The 18,134-nt window shown below is 40.1% G+C and overlaps 1 protein-coding gene across 1 annotated transcript; it reads right to left on the bottom strand.

Annotated features, from left to right (window-relative positions):
- Positions 1-247: 247 nt before the first annotated feature.
- Positions 248-18,107, bottom strand: SLC25A32 (solute carrier family 25 member 32). Its single transcript, XM_075023749.1, has 7 exons — positions 17,872-18,107; positions 14,550-14,700; positions 13,386-13,471; positions 12,106-12,266; positions 5,277-5,390; positions 4,560-4,705; positions 248-2,920 (listed from the first exon to the last, which is right to left on the bottom strand). Exons 1-7 carry the CDS (start codon positions 18,041-18,043, stop codon positions 2,785-2,787), a joined length of 966 nt encoding a protein of 321 aa, XP_074879850.1. The 5' UTR covers positions 18,044-18,107; the 3' UTR covers positions 248-2,784.
- Positions 18,108-18,134: the final 27 nt, after the last annotated feature.

An 18,134-nucleotide genomic window follows, 5' to 3' on the forward strand; every position in this document is an offset into this window, starting at 1 on the left:
TAGAAATAAGGCATAGAAAATGCCTTGGCTTTCAAAAAGTGTACTGGTAAAGTGAAAGAATGATGTGACAGGCATTTGACTGCAGCCTCCAGACCGGACAAGTGACAACACTGATCATGCCAGCACAGCATGAGCTTCAGTGTTTTAAGTATTTTCTTCCGAATGCAACAAGTGATATACTCAAATATTTTAAAAAATTGGACAGATTCTAAAGGGAAACAATACTCGCGTATATTACAAAAATCAATTTTACATTAATGAAATTTAAAAAAAACCCAAAAACAGGAAAAAGCATGTACAACATGCAGGAATTTACAATTGTCCCAGAAATTGAAAAAACATTATCTGAGATCAGGAATTTCAGCTATTGAGGATTAAATCTCACCTCTTCTTCTGAACAGGTTATAAGATTTTCCCCAGGCATTTCTCAAAGTGGTAGCTCTTGTCTGCAGCTTTTGTTAAGAATGCTAGAGGAACTCACCTGCAGCTAGGAGAGCATTCAGGGTTTCCCAAATGCAAGCTTATGTGTGATACTGCTGCAAGCCAGCAAATCATACAGCTGGTATTTCGTCTCTGAAGAAGTGTACTGTTTTCATTGGCTTGGACGATGGGTTTTAAGGTATCTGAACACAAACAAGTTACTATGAGCTAAGCTCTGGTGTGAATTTACAAAATGTCAGTTAACGTACAGTAACTGATTGTGTACATGCTTGTAGCCTGTCTTTGCATTTATCCTGGAGCATGAGCAAGCTGTTCTGGGCCTAGAGCACCCTAATCCAGGGGAATAAGTGCACAACTTTTATTCTTAAGATTTATTCATACGTCTTCAGAATATTTTTTGGACCCTTGGGTAGCAGAGTTAACTCAGTGGTACATTACATTCGTTCTGCATAACGTGCGTAGAAAACACACAAAACTAAGTAAACACCCTCCAAAGGCAGAAGAAGTTAATAGCTGTTAGGGATCTATGCAGTAATCTGTATGGTAAACTTGCAGTAAATTTCATCTTTAGCTAAATACACACGGAAACTTTCATAATAAAAACCAAAGCCAGCCATAATGGCCATATGCCCTTTTCAGATGAGATTATCAACTGTATCAGTACAGGGGATGGGATCATGGAGGAGAAAGTGTAAATCATTAATAAAGTTAAGTATACACAAAATGTGCTATGTGGCAATAGTATCAGCAGAAACAAGCAAGTGGATTGCTGAATTAAGATTCAAAATATTGAGCAGTTTCTGTAGTCTTCTAGATTTTAACTTAAAATTGAAACCAATTCCCTAATCTGTTAAGATTTTTATAAAAAAAAACCCTTATTTCTGCTTTAGGTTAGTCTTCTGTTAAACAGGAAGCTTCTCTAAGTGATTATTCAGGTGTTTTGCTGAATAGTGTTCTCAGCTCCTTACAAAACTTGACTATTTCCCCCTACCTGTTGAATATTCTTTGCTAACTTACTTCCTCCTTAGTTAAGTGATACTTTCTAGATACTTAATACCTTCTTACTAACAGCAGAAGGCAGATGTTATAGCCAGCAGTGTGTTTTCTTAAAGAAGAAATAAAAAAATAAAACAAACCCAGATCTTCAAAAAGTACATATCCTTGACAGCAATTATTGGCATGCAAATAAACATCATTATTATACAAATTTACTGAGATGTATTGTAATTCAGTTTATCACTAAGTTAGCAATCAATATATTCTTACAGTCCTGTCCTTTGACCAAATCAGAAGACATTAATGGATCATTCTGTTTTTTTTAAAGGAAGTCCTGTGCACAATACTTTCTAGACTACTTATGGGTTGGTTTCTTTTTCCCCAGAGAATATTATTGAAAATAAGCATGGTCATATTTATTCTTACAGTGCTTTGAAAACTGCATCATTATGGGATTACTAGACCCCCAACCCCACCCATTTTTAAAATGTAAGCCTACTTTCAAAAATGCATTTACTTAGTAATATTTGGTCAGATGTATCAGTAATGGAGACAGAATCTCGCTCAGAGAGAGAGCGAGCGGGCAGGGAACAGAGAGAAAAAGCATTAAGTAAGTGGCCAGCGATGCACACAACATACACTTTGGTCTGGTGCTAAAAGCAAGCCAAAACCACAATGTCTGTCCTGGTATGAGACAAGAACTAGGTTTCATCAGATTGGCAATTATTCAAACCCAAGAACAGACAGCTGTTTTACAAAACAATTTGAGTTTCCAAACTGCACCCCACTGAGGCAGCATTTTTGTGTTGGATGAGCAATGGAATTTGGAGCATTCCATATGCTAAAATCTGACAAATAACACAGAGGTGGATTCAGAAGACATTGCTGTAAACAACTACATACATACTTTCTTCATGAGACTCAGATAAAGATTTAAGAAAGTTTTGACAGACTCCAGAGTTGCTTTTATATGAAGTTTTCCACTTCTGTAGGAACAGAATCTGACCAACTGTTACCTTAAGACTTGTCAAAACAGATTAGTCCGTTATTCCAGGCAGGCCAGGATGAACTGAATTGCTGCACAGCTGCCTTCACCCAGTCACAGTGCTATTATTTCACAGTTGCAGAGACATCTGTTTCAAGCAGACGCAGCTGATTCAGAGAGGAGGCAGCAATGTAGGAACACTCAGCAGAAGAGATGTTGGCAGGGTTTTACTATCTCCAGGTTCTTTCCTCAAAATACTAGATCAATTCACAGCGTCAGAGAAGACTGCTGAACTAAATCTCTCCAAGATCATAAATATAAAAAATAAAGGATAGATTCCTTATGAACACAAGCTCATACATTTAATTATTTTCTTTTCTAAAACCAAGTAAAAAACCAGACACATTCTCATAAACGACAAAGGTAATACTGCAGGCAGGAGTCACTCTGATCACGTTGGGGATAATTCCTTTGTAAAATCCATGAATTCCTTCTTTCCTTTAAAGACACAGAAAAACATTTACTTTCAGTTAATGTCTTTTAATAGAAATCAGACATAAAACAAAGCCTGGCATTTTTCTTCTTGTGCGCTCACTGAGAGAGGTGCTTCAGGTTAGGAATAAAAATTTCAGAATAATTTCTTACTGTAGTGGTTAAAGAGCCACATTATATCAAATCTTAACCCACCATTTTCTCTTCTGAACATATGATAGTATTCTGTACATCAGCTATTTAGCCTAGGGTTTGGGTGGGTTTTTCTGGTTTTTTTTTTGTATTGTCTGAGTAGAAGGCAATTTACTATCTTTCTTCATGACACAGTAACAGATTAAAATAACTTAAAATTTCTGCAGCCTGTTCCAAAAAGCATTTACATATTTAATCTCACTGAAGCCAGCAGGGCTGAAAGGCTTGGTGGTTTTGGGTCATGTAACAGCAAGTGAGCTGAGGGTCAATATAACTAAGGAAAGTAAGCGCCTCCTCCAGAATTTTGATTCCAATGGCCAATAAATGAGGATCTAACCTCCCCCAGTTTGAATCAGAGTATTCATGTTAGGGCTGTTAAAAAGTTTCAAAGACTTTTAATCTCAGCTCCCTGTTTTCCAGCTTCATAGAGGCCTATGACACCTGGAGTGATGAGAACAGTTAACACAGATCCTGGAAAGTGCTTGGGTGTGGTTTACACTACCCTCCCTAGGGCTCTAGGTTGCATTTGTTTCATAATGAGTACAGTAGTGGCCCCAGAATAGCTGTATACATTCACACTTTTCAGAACTAATAAGCCTTCCTATAGACTGTGGCACTGAGACATCAGAGCTAATTTCCTTTGAATTGGCTTCAGTCAAAATAGTTGTACTGCCTCTCAGCCAGGGGTGGTCCTGGAACAACACAGCCTCATTCACCCATTCAGGCGGCACCTCTTAACACCCCAGGAGTTAGCTGACTCCATTCACATCTCTAGCAATACGCTGCAACCCAGAAACATTGTCCAAAGCAAGATTAATATTGGTTGCATGCTGCAAAGGTGGCCAACCTTAGTAACTACAGAGTTCTGTGTGAGAACTCTCACATGCCCTGTGGAGCAGAGGGAAGAGAGTTTGTGAAAAGATATGCATAGGTGTGAGGTAACAGTTCTCTAAAGGTTCTACGGGAAGCTGGGACTAGACTACAAATGCCGTCAGGTCCCCGGGTAACCCAGGGACATCACTATAAACAGCTCTGGCTAGCTCACTTCCTCCTGCCAGGAAGTTGGATTAGCCACAACTCCCAGCAGCACAACACTCCTGTCATATGTGATAATGTAAAGCAGTTCAAGTGACACTTCATTGTTTAAGAGCCCCAAAACAGCCAACTCAACGTTATTTTTTTAACCTGTAAGTGAAATTTGCTGGGGAAGAGAGAAAGGAGACAGAATAAACAACAGCAGCCTGCAGCCCAGCATTGACCCTCTCCTATCTCCTTCTTTGTCCTTGGATTATTGCTATTAGTGGCATCTTGCACAAAATGACTTTGTACAGCTAACATTTTGTTTGCTCTGAGCTGCACTGGTTCTGCAAGTCAGCATGGAAGCCAGTAAACATAGTTCTGATTCTGTAAAACTCACTTTCCGAGACATAAGCTTTTGATTCTGCATGCCTACCTCCATGTCCTGCGGATCACATCAAACACACCAGAATACGTATTATGCTGATCTTGAAGACGAGCTCGCACAACTTGATAGGGATATGTTGCTGACACAGCGAATATTTTGGATACAGCTGCCATTGTTATGTATTCCACAGTGTTCTAGAAGCAACAAAAATTACCAGGCTTGCCTTAAGTATGGTTTAAATTAGCCAATTTCCCAAAATCTTACTTGATTTTTAAATGTTGAACTAAATACTGTAGATTTTTCCCCCTTACGATACACACATTTAAAAAAATGGCGACATATACTACATACAGGGCTACAAATAATTAATTGTAAAACATGTGTTATGCCCTCTCATTCCTATCAAGTGAAACACTTCTTCCAAAAGTAACTACCTTTGCCCAACTTGCACCTGACTAGTTTTCCATGTAAGTGTTTAAGACCACCACCTATGGTTTCACAAAGAAAGAAAAAAAAAAACCCCATTCCTCCCTCTAAAATTCTCAGAACACTTGCCAAAATAAGAAGTTGGTTTCCCTACAGGAAAACAGCCCTAACCAGTTGCTTGTTCCTGAAAAGTGAAAAAGTATTATTTCCTTCTATATATTCTACATTCCAATTAATGTATCAATACTTTGTACATTTGGCTGTTCTATGACCTAGACAAATGGAATAAATTTCTGCTTATTCACATACACACCACATTTTTATTCTCAAGAATCGTACCAATTTTGTATCTGATGCTCTGTTTCTATACTTGTTGTATCTCAGTTTCAGTTCCTCATATGCCATGAACTGAAGTGCTCCATGTGAAGTTCCAAACAGACCAGGCACAAATCCCTAAAAAAAAAAGGAATAAAACAAGGTTAAACAGCAATGAACAAAAACTATACAACTTGACAGAGCTCAGCTTACACACATACCTATGTCCTCCATTACTTTACAAATTGTGACTGCACAACTGTCACTGTGCAGTAGGACTCAAAGCTGATTCTGGGTTGGTTATTCTTAATGGCAGGCATCGCACAAAAGTGTAATATACGTTACTTTTCTCTAAATGACATGCAGGCTAAAGACACATAATGAGTGAGCAAGATGAAACAAGTGGCCTAGGGACTCCACCTCACAGAGCACAAGCACAGGTCTTAAGAAACTCGTAACATGGATCAGGATCGTTAAGAATACAAATCAAGCTGCAGTCTCGCAAATGTGCTGCTCAGTGCCTGCCCCTTTCCAGGGACTGGCACTACCCTGTTCAGTTCCCACCTCAGACTGGTAAGGCAATGACAGAAGCTAGTGTCTCAGTGAGGAGGGCCATCAGGAGTAGAGGTACGAAAAACCTCTTGTGATCAAGTCTCGGAGATAGATATGTACACGTGTGCATGTGTGTGTATATATAAATGTGTATCTATGATCTATATATATACATTTCTGTATAAAAAAATGTGTGTGTATATATAAAATCATAGAATCATTTAGGTTGGAAAAGACCTTTAAGATCAAGTCCAACCATAAACCTAACACTGCCAAGTCCACCACTAAACCATGTCCTTAAATGCCACGACTACACATCTTTTAAATACCTCCAGGGATGATGACTCAACCACTTCCCTGGGCAGCCTGTTCCAGTACTTGACAACCCTTTCGGTGAAGAAATTTTTCCTAATATCCAATCTAAACCTCCCCTGGTGCAACTTGAGGCCATTTCCTCTTGTCCTATTGCTTGTTACTTGGGAGAAGAGACCCACACCCACCTCGCTACAACCTCCTTTCAGGTAGTTGTAGAGAGCTCAGGTGTCCCCTCAGCCTCCTTTTCTCCAGACCCACACCCACCTCGCTACAACCTCCTTTCAGGTAGTTGTAGAGAGCTCAGGTGTCCCCTCAGCCTCCTTTTCTCCAGACCCACACCCACCTCGCTACAACCTCCTTTCAGGTAGTTGTAGAGAGCTCAGGTGTCCCCTCAGCCTCCTTTTCTCCAGACTGAACAACCCCAGTTGCCTCAGCTGCTCCTGAGGGAGCTGGTCATGAATTAATCATAGGTCTTGTTCTCTAGACCCTTCACCAGCTTTGTTGCCCGTCTTTGGACATGCTCCAGCACCTCGATGTCCTTCACACACACACAAACACACTTGCACAGTGGGAAGTTGAAGGGCACAGAAGGAAAGCTAACTCATACAAGGACTTTTGGATGATTTACATTAAAGAAAGAAATCTAAGATTTGGATCAGTTTGACTGCGTCCCTCACCCTGCTCAGAGCACATCCCAAGGCAGCCCAGCAGAGGTGACCAAAGGTGTAACAAAGCAGTCTGGGAAATGTTCCCCATTTGTAAGAGGCAGTAATGGACTGTAAAGAGTATAATATGAAAATATACAGAGTTTTGTTTCAAAAAGTTGAAAGGAAGGGGGAAACCAGGTATTTTCTGAAGTGTCTCTACAAGAAAGTGAAGGCCAGAGTTCCTTCAGGAGCAGGACTAGCTCAGCAGAAAATGAGCCAACAGCTGCACGGGTTCTGAGATGCACTAACTCTCTTTTTGAAGAGTTTGTCACTTACACTGGAAAAATACAAATAAATGGGGAATTAATCATCTTGGCCAAAAATTACTTAAGGGAGCCAAAAGCTTGCTGAAAACTGTTGCAAAGGGACAATTATAATGGAGTAAGTGATCAAAGTGTGGGTAAAAGGACTCAAAGAACCAAAACCTGTTTGATACCAGTATTTTAGGGAAAATTTATCTTATTTCCCATGATTCATTCAGGTGAGACAGAGGAATTAAAAGATGCGTCCAGACACAGAACTCTGTATTAGGCTAAATCGGTAGCCCAGATTGTTGAATAAAGACTTATCAATCAATATACTACTAAGAGCCTGGAGAAGGAGAAGAAAAAGAGAAGCGATCCTGGTAGGAGTCCACTGGAATAGTATAACAGGACAAAATGATAAATTACTTCATAAACTCCTAAGTTGCAGCAAAAAACCCCCCCAAACCCTAAAACAACAGCAGGCATAAAAATTGCACAGAGCTTCTACCACTTCAGAGATTAGCTCGCTGCATGCTATAGATTTCTTAAGTTTACAATATTACAGCCATTCAGGAAGTGATTTTTAGGATCTCTTTGATAAATGGGGATGAATTTCTTCTTACGGTAGAAAATAATGGTCATGAACTAATTATCAGTGACCATGAACTAACAAAATGCATTAAGGGCTAGATAAAGTCCCAGAAAAAACACTTCTCCAAATGAGAACAAGTAATTAAACCAAACATCTATATTTCCTCAACTGTGAGCATAATCACAGAATTTTGCAAAGTTTGAAGCCAAGGGGCCACAAAACAGGGAAAAGGACAACTCCGGTTTTCAGAAATCCTGGATCAGAAGAAAATTAACCAGTAATATAAAAACAGAAGAGGAGGAAAAAAGACAAACTAGATTATCAAAAATATCAAAGAATAAATATCTGGGTCAGAAGAACAAGGAACGGTATAAAACTTATGTATAGTGATAGCAGGGAAAATCTTCACAAACATCTACCCATGATTAGACAGTAAAAGCATTAGAAGACAAAGTAAGTAATTGTTCTGTACTTGGAAAAAATTAGAATGATGTATTTATGTCATAGGAGAATGAGGCAATATTTTCCCCACCAAAAAAAGAAGAATGTTAAACAACATTTAAGAGTGCTAAACTTTTAAATTTAAGCCAGCAGATTTGGATAACTTGCACCCAAGAGTCCTAAAGCATCCACTGATGATACTTGCTAAATGAGTACCAGCACGCTCTAAGTCTTGTGCTCATGCGGAAAACTTCCAAAGACTGAAGGACTTTTAATGTTGAGCCAATATTAAAAAATGCAAGAAGAGAGTGAAGCAACTGTCAGCCAATGCGCCTCAGTAAAATAAGAGCTGACCCAGGCTTCTATTGATCATACAAAACAATGTGTTCTTATGGAAAAATGTTTCAAAGCAAAACCGGTTTCTTCCTCAGCCAAGATATTTCATTACTGTGAAGTCTGCAAAAGATATTCTTACTCTATTTTCTTATTCTTATGATTTTACACAAAAATCTTTCTTGCCTCAAAATTTGATAGAATTTGATATTTATTTTTCATATATAATGAGACTGAAGATCAATTTTAAAATCATTTCACTTTATGTACTTCTTATTTTTTACTCTAATATTCTAAACGTATCTTTGGAAGATTTTTGCCACGAGGGCTTGACAGGAGAAATGGTTGCTCAAAGAAGTCCTGTTTGAATTCTCTTTTGGAGGATTAGAACAGTAGGCAGAATTAAATATATCATTAGAAATTTAAATGGCAAAGCATGTAATTCTGACCAGTAGACAGTGGGAAGAAAATTGTATTTAAAAATTGACTTAAACAGCTGTTAAGTGCCGAGGATCCAAGACAAGAGAAAAAGGTCCCGTTGGTTAGTGTTTCAAAGGTCGCCCATCACAATGAAAAGGAACGTAAGCAAGTATATATAGTGGAAAGCCTGCACTTCTCAGTAAAGTAAGGAAAAAGGTTCATTTGGTGATGGGGTACTCACATCGCTGCCTGAAGTGTTTGAAAGCGTTCACGCCAGAGCAGTCTCTGCTATGTGTTTCAAAAGAATGCCACAGATTCCCCTTGTAATCTGTTTAGTGTTGTCTTCAGTTGGGTTCTCAGTGTGCCAAAGACCAGTAGTATCAGAGTGCTCTGCTCTGACAACTTACACAGAAAGACACTGGAAATATGCCATTATCTCCCTATGCCTCCCGATTCCTTCATGGTGAAAAATCATACCATCTTTTATGTGAAAGTTACTTACCCTTCTGTCTCTCTGTAGAACCTGGCACTAAAGTTAAAATCAAGATGGGCAAATCTCAGTGGATTTTGCTACATACAAGTACAAAGACCTAGAAAGTCACTTAGCTTACAAGCTTCACATTTGCAAGAAGCAGCAAAATAGCATAAGCAAAAGCATAGCAAAATAAAGAGAGGTAAGTGCCTGAGACATTAATGGACTGGAAAAAATACTTTATCCTCAGAGTATAGAATCTTGCCTACCAAAGGTGAAATGACAATACAGAAGTGTCCAAAATATCTATTTCACTTGGTAATGAGTACACATTACTGCTAGGATTTTTTTTTTTGTTGTTAGCATACTGCATTATTATTCTCAGTCTTGATAAGACTGTATTTTCCTTTAATCTCCTTAAATTTTCTGCACTTCCTCTTTATTTTACTGTTGTCTATTAAGGATTGCTCTATTTCTAATTCCTGCTTCTACATCATTGCTGAAAGAGAACAAAACTGAAAATAGAAATACAGAAGCATGGAGGCCAGGAAGAATGTTAGTTGCATTCTTGATTGATGTTTTAGTAGTCAATCACTCTAGACTAGACATCTAACAGTTTCCCAAGAGCTCAGAGATATTTTACGTTTTTCTGAAAGCGCCAACTCCTACAAGCTTACGATTATTTTATGACGTTTGGTCTCTCCTGCCTTACGCTTGACAAGAAACTTATAGCACTCTTAACATGGAGATGGCTGCATGACATTCAACTTCATGACAAAGTAATTTTTAGAGCTCCGACCTCCAACAGATCTATAGGCATGTTCAAATTACATAACCCCAAGCTGTTTTTTCCTCAGCCTGGTGTGCAGTAGAACAGCTCTGTCCACAGTCATCTGGGGGATGGAGGCCAAAGGACAAAGCCTAATGGATGGAGGGTGGGAAGATCACTGATGATGATTACTGGGATAATTAGTGCAAGAAAGGCTCCTGTCTTTTCAAAACCAGGCCAAGTTCAAGATGAACAATTTATTGAGGAACCCAACTTCAGATGAACTATAGGTTAATGAACAATACCCAACAGAGCTAATAAAGACAGCTTTGATCCCTGCTAGAAAGATCGATGCATCCTGACATTACTAGTCTTGTCTGAAAGGAATTGTTCAGACCAGTGCATCTTGTGCAACAGAGAGCAAGACACAGAGTTGCTTGGACAGAAATACCATTCTTTAGAAGACTAATCTCAAATTAATCAGAATGAAACTACTTCCAGATTTTATTTCCAATTTGTGGTGGTATTCTCCGAGATCCCCTTATTTGCTATAAGGAACTCTATCTGAAATTAAGATTATGGGGAAAAAGAAGACATTCATGTGCACTACAGCTCCTGCAATTCAGGGCAATTAACAAAACTTCAGCCATCAAATTTCAAATAAAGCAAGAAAGAGAAAAAATGAAGACTCCCCCAAAAACAGAAAATGGAGGAAGGCTAAAGTATGGACATGTCAAATAGCCACCTGAAGAGGTGCCTTCTTCCCCAGTATAGATGAGGTTGAGAGAATCCTGACATCAAATGAAAGTTGCTCAGTGTGCATAGTTATGTAGGTCACTCAGGACCTATCTAGGTCACCTTCTCTGCAGATTTAAGTAATTTGCTCTTTCAAAGGAAGTACCTGGTTTAATTTCCCGCTTGCAGATTAACACTACAAAGAAGTGTCTAGGGCCAAAGGCAACACATGCTACATGCACAAATAATCTGAACAGTAACTCAGTGGAAGGACATCTTAAACCCTCAGAAATTTGAACTTATCTACATGGATCACAGCAGACATCCAGGCAGGCAAATCAGAAATACTGACAATTTCAATTTAGGAATAAGTAAGGTGCCTTGCTCCTAGTGTCAGAATTCGGCATTCATTGGTATGTGGTGTACTAGTCTTTCAACATAGGAAGGATTATATTTTTTGCTGTAAGTAAAAGAAGTTAATGTTCAGTAATTAGGACAATTCCTAAGAGATAGTGTTCTTGTTCTATAGCATTACTTGCAGAAGAGCCAGACTGAACTAAAATAGGTTTCTTCACACCTTCCAGGCACTGATGAATGCATCTTCATGTCATGGCCTGAAGGAAGGAGGCGGCAAAAAGTCCAAATCCAGTTGCCATCTGTTTCCTTAAATTAAAGGGAATAAAAAACCCCCACACACGCAGACCATACTTAGAAGTCTGCAAATTTTATGGATCTACAGATGACAGATTACAGACCTCAATAACCAGAGGGCAAATGAGCAGTTGTGAAACCGTCCATTGTGGAGGAAAAAAATTAGCAACTACTTTAGTCATATGTTACGTTCCACAAGATGTCAGAAAGAGAGAGATAAGGGATGAAATGGAAGAAAGCACTAGCAGCAAGATAGATTACACTATTGCTGCCCTCCTTATGCAAATTTTAATTATAAAAAGACTCCAAAAAATTAAAAAGCAGCTTGTAGTTTACTCTTATTTCAGCATTATCACCCAATAGGAGATGGCTTAGCCGTAAAGGTTACACTCTATTCTTCAGTGATTTCCTACATTTCAACAGTATAATAGCTTTTCTTCTGACTAAGCCTTTTTGCTGCAGTTCTTCAGTGGGAAAGAACTCTCACAAAATAAAAGTAAGTAAGTGAGCTAATATAAAAAATTACTTGCTCTTTTTTTTTTTGTAGACGAGTATTTACAAGTCTCACCATGCTACTGAGTAACGCCAGTGAATCCTGGAATTTTTCTTAAATTTTATTACCTTATATAAGCCACGTATACCCTCTGTCTTGTATATCTTTATAAGAGCGTCAAACATTCCTCTGTATTGCCGCTTTGATGGATCAACACCAGCATTATATTGTAGCACAAGTCGCGTCTTCGTTACCCATATTGGGTTTGTAATAGAGAGCGTCATGGCTCCTGAGAACAGATAGAAGTTAGACTGATTGTTATGCCAAATCCAAAGCTTGTCCCAGTTTGTTCAGTCCAATGTAACACAGGCTTCTACAATGACAAAACTACTTTTCCTACAAGAGCACTTATATTACTTAAAACAGGCAAAGTTTATGCCCACCATTGTTGCCTCTCTCTGCCTTCAAAGCTCACGATCAAGTCCAACCTACTCCTGCTGGGGGTACTTCTGTAGAGCATACGGCTTTATGAATATTCCTAGTACATCCCCCCTTTTCTTCACCTTTCCACAGTCAGTAGTGTAATCTGTAGTAGATAGGAATCGTCATTAACTTCTTAATGTACTCCTGATTATCTGAGTTATTCTTTGGGTACATAATTGTTCAAAATTTAATGGACACCTCAGTCATGAGAAATTTGCTTAATCATTGATGGGTTTATAGAAACAACCTGTTATAGCTTTATAGGTTATTGAAAATACAGTTCTAAAATAACCCATTACTATTTTTCACATCAAACAATATGTCTTGTATTTCAACATTAAATGAATGCTCCAACATCCTAATAAAAAGTCTTCTCAATTGCCTAGATTAAACGCAACACAGAAGCATGTACAAGAACATATGTTAGAAACAACATATTAAAAGTCCTGCTGATAGAAGTTGCATTTTTATTTTGAATCTTTAGTTTCTAAGAAAACTTGGACCATAGATAAAGACTTTCAAAGACCAATGACCAATTCACTTATTCTATTAACTTCAATAGTCCTTCTCTTTTCCAGGTCTAAGTGTTAAACATTTAACAAGTTAACAAGCTGATGCCAGCAGATTTATATAGTTATATTTTGGGACTCAATATAGTACTAAATATGGAAAATGCTTATACACAATGAAAACAAGGTCGAAAGGTATTTTGACAACTGCTATTTCTGAGCAAAACTGAAGAGACCACAGTGATCTAGTCATCTTAGACATCATTAACTTATTTACAGACAATAAATGATTGCATTTGGACTTGAACACTTACACTTGCCACCTGTAAGAAAAAGCAGTACTGACACACAAAAGCAGGGAGCAACATATGGAAAGGCTAGAAGCAAACATTAATCTTCTTTGCATTTAAACTCACCAGCCTCTGCAGCTGACACTAGGTGTTCGGTTGCACTGAGACTTTCCAGCTTCCCTTCCTTCTTGTAAGCTTTAATGGCATTGTAACTGGAAAATGTAAAATATATTTTGGTAAAGGTGGAAACAAACCTTCATCACTAAAAAACAAACCCAAAACAACAAAACACCTCACTTAAGATCGTGGAAAACATTAGGTGGTACACAGCCTTTGAAAACAGGTATCTAAGCAAGCTACCTTTGTTTAGTTGATTAACTGAGCAGTTAGCTTGTTAAAGTGAACTATGGTAATACATATTTAAATTGATAAAGTATTACTGTCACTATCAATGGGACTGCATCATGAAACAGCTACCAGATCTCAGGAATTAACTTCTAAAAGAAACCTATTAGACAGCCTCCTTTTTATTGAGAGCAACAGTGACAGGTATCTATCTTCTAGCTCAGAAATACACTGACTCTCTTCTCTTGATCCAGTTTCCAGTCTTTGTGGATTAAGAAACTGTCAACAGGAGCTGAAATGTCAACAGGAACCTATAGCAAAGCTTGAAGACTGAAGTATAACAATAACAGAGTCTAGACAACTGACAAGTGAGGTTTGCACAGGCATACCAACTATTCCCTAAAGTGTTTCAATTAATAGGGATCAGCGGTAAATCAGGTCAGTTACATAGCTAATAAAAAAAGAAAAGAATGAGTGTTAAAAAATGGGCTTTATAAGCAAAGCCCATCAACTAATAAAAACAATGAATGAACTGACTGTCACTAAAATTATTAAAAATCAGTTAAACGTTTAACTTTAGTAGAAAACTTCATCATGTTCTCTAATTCTTAACATGTCAGTTTAGGGTTTTATTTTTCAAGAGGTTTTAAGCACAGTGTATTTGCACTTTTAGAGGAGTCTACATGAATGATGTCACCATCTCTCAAGTTCCTTAGTATTTTCACAGCATCAGGGGAATGCACTTGACAAAGTAACAGGTCTCTGACTCAAATTGCTTAAATTCTAAAACAGCAAACCATAATAAAGGGTAACAGACCTGGACTTACTAAAAGATTCATAAGTTTATAAGCCACTTAGCACATCTTTATACCCCCCAAAGAAGATGCGGTGTATATCTGAACATTACATTGCACAGGATATGACACGTTTTACAGTTCTACTTACAAGAAAAAGTAAAGTCCCCAGGAAGCCCCCGCTCCCAACATGTTTGGAGTTACCCCTTGATATAAGCCTCGTAGTCCTTCATGCTTCCAGACAGTGGTCATACAGTGGAGAATCCCATTGTATTTTGGCCTCAGCTCCAATCCATCACTTACTACGAAAGAAAGAAATTATACTGAAAAACATTTCAGGAAGCTGAAGTTCAGCTGTGTAAAAGTCACCACAGAAGTACACACAGCCTCCAAAGCAGGTTTCATGTTTATTTGCAGCTTAACTGATCAGCTGTATTTTAAAAGTATTCTTTTAAAAGTATGCAAGAGTTGGGGTTTACAGCTTCGTAAGTCTCGAGTTAAAGAATTAAAGAAAAACCCAAACAACCCAAAGAAAAGAAAAAGAACTTTCAAGCTCTGCGAGATGAAAGTTCCGATCAATCTGACAAGGCTAAATAAATGCACTGCTGTGCATTTTTGGTGACCAGCAGCTTTGAATTGAAGTTTTTTGTCTCTTCTTCTTAGTACCCCAGCAATTTCACTTCATATTTCAAGTGATACATGTGGGGTCTTTGACAACACATTTCTATAAGGAGTTTAGACAAGCCCCAAATAACAACTCTTAAATTCAACCTTCCTCTTTAAAATGTTTTATAAAGGTCTGAATATTTTCAACGGGTCATGTCTTATTGATTCCAGAGTCAGTTTTCACCAGAACACTCAAAGGTTATTTCTGTCAAAAATTCCCGTGTTCTCCTTCTATTCTCATTGAATGGATTTGCAGGAAAACACCAAATGCATACACTTTTCCCACCCAATAACCAAACAGGTGTTTGTCCAAATATTCAGAAAATATCACTGTCAAATAGATAAAACACATGCAAGTTTTTGTTTGACAGACTTCATTTAGAACACAGACGTTCACAGAACTTACAGGGGTAACTACTATTCGTCCTACCGTAACAGCAAGAGAGTCAATTACTGATGACGTGTGTGATAAGGCACATGGTGAGATTACAGGAGGTAAAAGACACAAGCTGGAACAGAGGGAATTCTGACCAGAACTTTTTCTCCATCAGAGTGATCAAATACTGGAACAAGTTTCCTGAAGAGTCATCTTTGGAGCTACTCAAAATGCCAGCAGACAAGACTGAGCAATCCGATCTAAGCAGACCATATCTGAGTAGAGGGTGAACTCCATAGATCTCTTCTGACCTAGATTATGATGCCAACACAGTAGCAGCTTTCAAATATAGACACAAGGCTAGATTGCAACTTTATTGAAAATTAATCTCAAAGTTTTACAGTCAGCGCAGTTTTTGTGTCCCCATCAACATTAATCCTGGTAATCATGAATTTCAGATGTTTTCTTTTCAGTGGCACACTTACTATTCTTTCTTCTTTGAACTTTTATACTGTACTGTGTGTTGTGACGGACTTCAGGGCTAAAGACAAAATGCTTTTTCTGAGCACATTGTGACAAGGCCTCAACACCTTGACAATCACTCAAAACTAGCACACAAATTAAATGCCTATTTTCTCCCTCCTGAATGAGCACCGCTAGAGCTTTCCCAAAGGCCTTTCTGATTTTTTTTACCATGCTGCCATTAGATCAGATTTATGAACACAGTAAACAACATGGGAAATCAGAGACATAAAGGCAAGTCTGTCTGTCAATGATGCTGCCATGAATCTTCATAACATTGATTTCTGATATCAGGTCTTACTTCCAGGTTGAAGACAAAACAAAGGAATCATTATTTTCAACCCAAACAAGCATATGAAAGGAACTGACCTCCAGAGGTGACTGAAGCCAATCTCCTGCTCAAAACAGATCTAATTAGACCAGGCTACTCAGGGACACACCCAGTCAGCTCCTGAATGTTGCCAAGGCTGAAGAGATTACAGCCTCTCTGGGTAACCTCTTCCAGTATTTGATGACTCCCATAATAAAAATCCTTTTTCCTAATAAATAACTGGAATTTTCCATGTTCCTGCTTCTGCCTGTTCCCTCTTGCCCTATGACTATACACCCTCAAGAATAATCTGGCTCCAACTTCTCTGTGTCCTCCAGTCACACAGTCATAGACTGCAATATCTCCCCTCAGCCTTCTCTTCGTGAGGCCAAACCTATCCTGTTCTGTCAGCCTGTCCTCCTATGTCATGTGCGCCAGCCCCTTCACCAGTGTGGTGGCCTCTACTAGAATCACGCCAGTATGTCAGTTTGAGCCCCAAACTAGACACAGCACTTCAGACGTAGTCTTACAAGTGCGAAATAGAGAGAAAGGAGCACTTCTGCCAGCTATGCTCTTCGCAATACAGCCCAGGACGTGCCCACAATAGGATATGCAGGGAAGTGTTTAAATCCAACTTTGCAAGAAGTCTGTTTGGAAATGTAATGCTTTAAATTTTATAAAACTTCCCTGTGATACTTCACTATTTGTTTTTAAGACCTTAAACAGCCATGTAACAATCCACAGATTCAGTAAAACGTTTCAATCTCTACAAAAGAGAATATCATAAAAGGGCAACGTGTTTCTCATAATGATGACAAAATCGACAGGGAGAAGCCGACGCGCTGCCCTGTGGAAAACCAAACAAGTCAGAGTTTTCTGCAAAACAGTACCACTCCTGTTAACAACCAAGATTATTATAAAACTCTGTTACGCTTTGAGCGTTGAAAATCTTTGGCATGAAGGCGAACTTTGAACGATGGCTTGAGACAATCCGCCTGTTAAAAACAATCTTGCCGTGTCCTATGGCACTGGCGGTCAGGAAGGAGCGGGAAAAGCCTCGTCAGCTCTCTGATCTGCCTGAAAAGAGCCCGCGGCACACAGCACATTTTACAGTCCCTAGAAACGACAAGAAGATTAAGCTTGGGGGGGAAAAGAACCGGAGACCGACCCTTTCAGCCTACGGCCCGTTTCTTCCAAGCCGTGGGGCCACCCTGCCGGCGCCTCTGGCCATGCAGCCGCGGGCAAAACCGGGCAGGCTCATCCGGCCGTGCCCTCCCTCAAAAAAAAGCCGGTACGTCACCGGCTTGGAAAGGCCGCGCTCAGCCAGATTTGTGCGTTTTTCGCTGAAAGCACGGTCTGTCTTTGTAGCCCTCAGCGGCGAGCTCTCGCGGGGGGGGGGAGCCAGGCTCGGGGGCTTCCCCTCACGGCACACCCGCCGCCTCAGCGAGAGCCCCGGCCCCGCGGGGGCCGCCCCAACCCCGGACGCGGGGAGCCACGGCAGCCCCCGCCCGGGGCACGGCGGCCTCGCGGCGTGGGGCCCACCGCCTCCCGGCCCGTCGCGGGGTGGTGCGTGTGTGTGCGCGGCCGGTCCGGCCTCACCTGCGAAGCGGATCTTGACCAGGTCCAGCGGGTGGAGCACCAGGGTGGAGACGACGCCGCCGCTCAGCCCCGCCGCCAGGTTCTCCAGCTGCACGTGGCGGAAGGGGGACCGCACGGGCGGCGGCGCCACGGCCGCCGCCTCCACGGCGCACGCAGGCCCCTGGGCGCTCATCGCCGGCGGCGGCGGCAGCGCGGGCGGGCGGGCGGGGCGGCACGGCACTCCTCCCTCCCCCCCCTCCCTCGCCCGCCGTGGGCTGACAGCC

This window comes from Buteo buteo, chromosome 3 (assembly GCF_964188355.1).
Source record: "Buteo buteo chromosome 3, bButBut1.hap1.1, whole genome shotgun sequence".
NCBI classification, from domain to species: domain Eukaryota; kingdom Metazoa; phylum Chordata; class Aves; order Accipitriformes; family Accipitridae; genus Buteo; species Buteo buteo.